This window comes from Zea mays, chromosome 2 (genome assembly GCF_902167145.1).
Source record: "Zea mays cultivar B73 chromosome 2, Zm-B73-REFERENCE-NAM-5.0, whole genome shotgun sequence".
NCBI lineage: Eukaryota > Viridiplantae > Streptophyta > Magnoliopsida > Poales > Poaceae > Zea > Zea mays.
This window is the reverse complement of record NC_050097.1, coordinates 138,984,769-138,991,099: the sequence shown is the minus strand read 5'-3', so window position 1 is coordinate 138,991,099 and position 6,331 is coordinate 138,984,769. Positions and strand designations below refer to the sequence as shown.

General features: G+C 43.6%; 1 protein-coding gene across 2 annotated transcripts in view; it reads right to left on the bottom strand.

Annotated features, from left to right (window-relative positions):
• Positions 1–735: 735 nt before the first annotated feature.
• The window catches only part of LOC100381729 (uncharacterized), a 32,711-nt gene continuing 27,115 nt past the window's right edge, over positions 736–6,331 (bottom strand). The window contains exons 3-7 of one of the 2 annotated variants that reach the window (XM_035964889.1): positions 3,923–4,284; positions 3,493–3,793; positions 2,627–2,749; positions 1,667–2,122; positions 736–1,553 (exon numbers count right to left, since the gene is read on the bottom strand). In XM_035964889.1, coding sequence (XP_035820782.1) covers positions 1,521–1,553; positions 1,667–2,122; positions 2,627–2,749; positions 3,493–3,793; positions 3,923–4,284 — 1,275 coding nt within the window. In that variant the 3' untranslated portion in view covers positions 736–1,520. Of the gene's footprint in view, positions 1,567–1,666; positions 2,123–2,626; positions 2,750–3,492; positions 3,794–3,922; positions 4,285–6,331 lie in introns of both variants that reach the window. The other variant, NM_001349030.1, reaches the window with a different exon arrangement.

The window sequence follows — 6,331 nt, the reverse complement described above, 5'->3', positions numbered from 1 at the left end:
GCGACAAAGAGGAGTAGGGTTTACTACTGAACAAAGGTTGACGGCTGGGAGGTTTTGTGTTAGGCAAGATAGGGTTTCGGCTGACCAGGGGCAACATATATGTTGCTACTGTAGATGGTTAGTATAAACGTGTGACACCAAGGAGTGACCCGGGCCCTTACGATCGGATGACTAATAATCGCGTCGTCTTCCTAATCGCCATCTACCAGGCGGCCAGTCCGACTAATCGCGATTAATCATGATTAGTCGGACGACTTGTAAACACTGGTGCCTACAATGCGTGCCAGACTGCCAGCCCAAGCACGACACGCGTAGTATGCCAGGCTGGCATGGGCACGACGACCTGTGTGCCGTGCCGGCCTGGGCCGTGCTCAGGCGTGTCGGGCTGCACGACGGGTCTGCTCAGTTTAGACATGTATAAACATTGTACATATAGAGGATCCAATTCTAGAGATATTGCTAGAGATAAAGAAGGGATAAAAGACGAAATCTTTTAGAGAATAATATATTCTTTTATGGGTAACATTGTATATATAGAGGATTGAATTTAGGAAACGTTGCTGAAGATATTGCTAGAGATGAAGATATATAAAATACGGAATCTTTTAGGAAATATTATAAAAGATAAAGAATATTTTTTTATACGACGAAATTTAGAATAGAGGAGCACATCTTCACGGACACAAGAGCAACTAGAGCCTAGCCAAACACGTCCTAACCAGAGTGATCGTTACATCATTACAATTCCACATTTCTTATTTATAAATCGTGGCATTTTGGGGAGAATTCTTCAATTACAGAATGCATTTTCATAAAACTGGGAAGGCAACAATGACATTTGGATTCTCTTGTACAATCGATCTTCACACCGAAGCTTAAAAACGCCCTAACAGTAGTATGTTACAAAACAGGTTTTTTCGTGCACAAGTATTTGAGAATACAATGAACAAATCGGCGACGGTATACAGTGAGTGAAACCAGCAGTATAGACACGCAAAGAATGGGAGACGAAGGAAAAATACAAAATTATACATGCGCGTAAGATCCACACGGTCCAAATCGACCTCACTGCGCTTTCATGGCTCTCTCTTTGCATAGCTGGTGCCACTCCTGAAGCACGGCAGCCTGGAGAGCGCGGTGCTCAGCCTCCTCCGCGGTGAGCTTGGAGAGCGTCGAGGGGCCCTTGGGGTTTCCAAACCCATCTAGTTCCTCGCTCTGCTTTCGCTCCTCTTCCTCCTCTTGATCGGTCTTTGCGGGTGGGACCTTTGGCCTGGCTGCCTTGAGCAGGGCAATCCTCTCCATGGAGATCTTCAGCTGCTCGGCGGCCACACTCTTCACCTCATCCTCAGGCATGTATTCCACAGCGCCGTCGGTGATATCATCCAGCCAGCCCTGGAGGTCGGATTTGATCTCTCTCGTGATGGATTCATCGGATGCGCGCATGACGAATTTGCAGATCATTGTGGTGGTCTCATCACCCAAATCAACATTCCGGCTGACTTCACTTGCCCCAAATATCATCATGCCCACAAATCCACCAAACCATGTCTTTGCTGCATAACATAACTGTAGGAGATGTAAGTTATAGTCATCACTCAAAATGTTTACTAGTTATGAATACGAAATAAATACTGCACCATTTAGTATACAGCGTACCAAAGATTACCTGGAATCCAGCTACTGTCCGGATGAAATGTGAGCAGACTTGATGGAAGGGCTTAGAAGAAATCGACTTCAATCCACTGAGGAAGGGAGAGCTGTCATACTGCTGAGCAGCGGTGGCCTTGAAACCACTGCCTTCATATGTGTATGTGCCAGTGCACTCCACCATGGCTGGTAGGCTAGGCCATAGCCGGAAATACTCAACTGGAGAACACTCTAATGGTAGGAGGAGCTCAGCGAGAGGAAACTTGTATGGTTGGCACCGCAAAACAACCGGTTCCCCAAGTTCAGGCCGATGTGAGCGCTTCTGCCTCATCATCTGTGAATCCTCTTCTGCATAATCTCCTTCATAGTCTGTTGATCCACTACTTCCATAAAACGGGTAATACAAAACTTGAACCCAGAGCGAGCATCTCTCAAAATGTGAAACTCCAACAGTCACACTACTTTGGACTGGATCCTGGAGGGTTAAAAAGGCGTTAGGTGATCAGTAATGCCAGTGTTTACCCCAAGCATACAATTCTATAGTAAGTTTTTAGTTTGTAAATAGACCAATATTTGTTTCATTGGACATACTCTATCTAGAAACAAGATATGAAACCCATTCCGTCTGCTGGTTATACCAGGAAATAGTTGTAAATATAAGGAAAGAGAGAGAAACTAAGATCAAAACTCAAATAATATTAAAAATAACATAAACAGCGCTGGATTTCAATCTTAACTGACATTTTCTGCAGTGGATAACAAAATATTGAGTTTTCAACTGGATTCTGGATGGTCAGATACATTGGGTTGTTCCAGTATACAAATTAAGGCAGAAAAAGGTCGTAATGTTTTCACTAACAAAAAAAACCAACTCACACTAAAGTACTAAACTTTATTCAAATCATATTTTCATGGAAACTGTAATCGGTAGACAAAAAAATCTTGAAGTTCTTCCTTCAGAAAATATATTGCAAGGCACCTGGGAAACAAGATTCCGAAGGTGACGAACAGTGCGAGAGAAACCATCCATATAATACAGTGCTCCAGACAGGCCAACACGGATGTCCACCCTGTTGAGTTCCAGCTCAGTCAAATTTAAAATCTGCAACAGCACAGAGCACACACTAGTCAAAAGACATGATAATATGTTCCTAATCAAACAATTCGACCTTTGAGCAAAGCAACATGTGAAGAATTATTTGTAATTGTTGTTATAGTCAAATACAATATCAGATGCAGGTGAAAGGGCCTCTAGCCGAGTTTGTTAGGTGGTATGAGTAGCACCTCCTCAGGTCCTGAGTTCGACTCCTCACGGGAGCGGATTACAGGCTTGGGTTAAAAAATCCTCTCGTCTGTCCCACCTTAAAACATAGGTCTAAGATCTGGCCCCGGTCACGATCGTTCTCACATGGGATACGGTGCCGCTGTATATGGGTGGGGCAGGGGTTCGGAGGTTTTTTCGACCTACGTGAGAAAGTCTTCTTCTTAATGTAATAACGGGGAGCCGTCTTACCCCCGCGTGTCGAGTTTTTTACAATATCAGATGTGGGACATCAAGGCCACTTTCTTTTGAAGTCCGACTTGTTCTATATGAACATTAATCATATCAACTAGTTTCAGCACTTTGTCTATTTGTATAAGAACATCCATTCCTGTTAAGACTAATGTAGCAACAAGTGTGCAAACTTTTTTTATTAAAAATCCTTTAATTTTAAACACAAACATTAGAATAATTAAATTCCGAATTAGGATGTGAAGTCCCAAAGCAGTATTAGCAGTAACCATGACTGATGAACAGTATATTCCAAGTTAATAGTAGAGAGAGATGCACCAATCAGGCTATACCTTTAGATGTAGGGTAATTCTGCCATCAGTTGGATCTGCCAAATGATATGCTTCGATGTAGCACGGATCACTGCTGCCAGTCAAAGCACACGCTTTTGGAAGCTCTTTATGCAAAGCACCAATTCCCCTTGTTTGTAGGAGAATTAATTGACTGGGATTCGGCCTCCAAAGCTCCCGGATGGCCTTATGGACTAATCCCTCCAATTTCCTATCTTGGGCAGCAGACGCCTCTGAAAATTGAACGGTAAGCTTGTGGTGACTAAATGGATAATCCCCTGTAGCATCACCTACACCAACCCACCTGAAACAACAATAAGTTAACATTGTCATTTCTCTATGGAACTTTCATTCAGGTAGACCATTTTTACACATCTACGTGAACACTGGCACACAAGTGACAAGATTAACCCAAGTATGAAAATGCACTCACCTGTTGTCAGGATGGTTTGTTACGTATTTTATTACTTGCAACACATAACGTGATTGATGCTTGGTCATAGAATCAGCTGAAGTACTTGCCCTAAACTCTTCCAGTTCTTTAGTGAGAAGTTGGCCTGCTCTTGCATTTCTTGCTCCCAACCGCTGAGCGCAAATTAGAACAGCCTGCACATCTTGTATCCTATTTGATGTAGTAGCAGATGAATCGGTGTTGAATAATATCTTGTGCATGTTAGATATGACAATATTCAGTGGGTCCTCTGGGTCATCAGCTAAAAGGGGATCCAGACCTTCAAGATCAAAGTGTTCAGAAATTGCCCATATCAAGCGTGAAGATATACGTGGAGTGTGAACCTGGTAAGATACAATTAATCAAATTTAATAATCTTCGACCATTCTGGAAAAGAAAACGAAGAGAATGGATTTTGTTTTCATTTGTTGTTTAAAGAGTCAGCAGTAGCCTGCTTAATCAGTGCCTAGGCACAAGTAGGTGCCAGCCGACTACCCACCTATCACCAAGTGCTTTTTGAAACGCTGCTTTTATTAGGAAAGCAGCTTTATGAAATGATGCAGTTTTAGTGTTTACCAGGAAAGATGAAACATAGAAAAAACAGGCATAATCAGATCTAAACAGAGATAAAGCTTTCGCAAAGCAGAAGCATTTATCTATTTCTATTCTAAAATACTAAATAAGATCCAAAGTCTTATTTATAAAAATATGCACATGGTTCAAGTTTTACAAGAGTCAGATATATGTAACAAGGAAAAGGTAGAAACTATATGGGGACGGGAGGTGCCAATAGTTATTAAGGCGGAAGGCGACATAAGGCGCCCGGCCCTCTTTTTACCTTTTATGCGGTAAGGCGTAAGGCAAGGAGACGCCTTAATTATATAATAAAAAAAAATTAGTATATCACTTAGACCAAATAGTATAGAATTTGTTGACAACTTTCCACACCTTCCCTAATTTGTCCATCAGTTCATCACCTTCCCTATTCCCTATTATGTTAAAATTGAAAAAGAAAAGAAAAGGAAAGGAAAATAAGTTAAAGGCCCATCCAACCCATACAGACCACCGGCAAGCCACCACAACTTCTATACCCTACCCTAATTCCTCATAGCCGCACACAGCCCGCCTCCCAGGAGGATGGCCGCGCAACCATAGTTGTTAAGGCGGTAAGGCGAGTGAACCCCTTTATACCTTTTAAGCGGTAAAGTGTAAGGCGAGGCGATGCCTTAAATATGTTTAAAAATAAGAAAATTATTGATATTTAAGAAAGTGTTTAAGACAAAATTATTAATATAGAAGAGAAAAAAGATAAAGAAAAGAAAAAGAATAACCTAGCCAGCCCAAACCAGCCCACCTGGCCCATTAAAGTTAGGTTAAGCTCACTTAGGGCTTGTTCGGTTAACTCTCAATCCATGTGGATTGAGTGGGATTGGATGGGTTTAAATCTCAAACAAGTCAAACTTCTTGTTAATTTTTTCTAATCTCATCCAATCCATGTGTATTGGGAATAACCGAACAAGGCCTTATTCATCCCCTCCCAACCCTCTCCCCATCTCTTCTCCCAGTCAGCAGCCGCACAGCTCCCTCTCTCCTCTCTCTCCTCTCCCAGCGCTCTCTCTCCCAGCCACTTCTCCCTCTCTCCCCGCTTCTCCCTGTCTCTCTCCCAGCCGTCGCCGTCGTGCCGCCCTCCGCCTCGTTGCCCTCTGCACCAGCCATCACGCCGCCCTCTGTCGCAGTCGTCGCGCCGCCCTCTGCCGCAGCCACCGCGCCACAGCAGCCGCTGTGCTGCCACTTCCACCCACTTTAGGCTCTAAACTAAGGCGAGGAGGACACCTTACGTGTCCCTGGCGTGCCTTACCGCCTAGGCGACGCCTCAACAACTATGCGCGCAACCGCGCCACAACGGAAGGGAGAGGAGGGTTGTCGCCGCCGACAGGAAAGCTACCGCCCCGCAGTCCGCGTCTCCATCTGTACCCCTCTTCAACCCTACCCAGGCCAAGGTGTCTGTGATCCAACGCCTTACCGATGCCTTGCGCCCCAAAGGCGATGCTCTAGGCAAAGGCGGACGCCTTACGAGTTACGACAACAAGTAAGGCGACAGCGACGCCTTACCCTCTAGCCTCGCCTTACCGCTTTAGCGACGCCTTAATAGCTCAAGGTGACACATGTGCTACGCTAAGAGTACAGAACACTTAAATTTAATTCTAAAACATTGTTTAGTTGATAACTCAAGCAAGAACAAATAAAGATCTATGTGACATGATCAGAAAAACGGAGTCACTCAAAGCATTGAGTTAACACAGCAATGAATAAATAGTCTCATTAGATTTCAACTAGTATTTAGGAAGACAGGAAGGAATACTTAAAATTTAACATTCAAGAATAATAAGG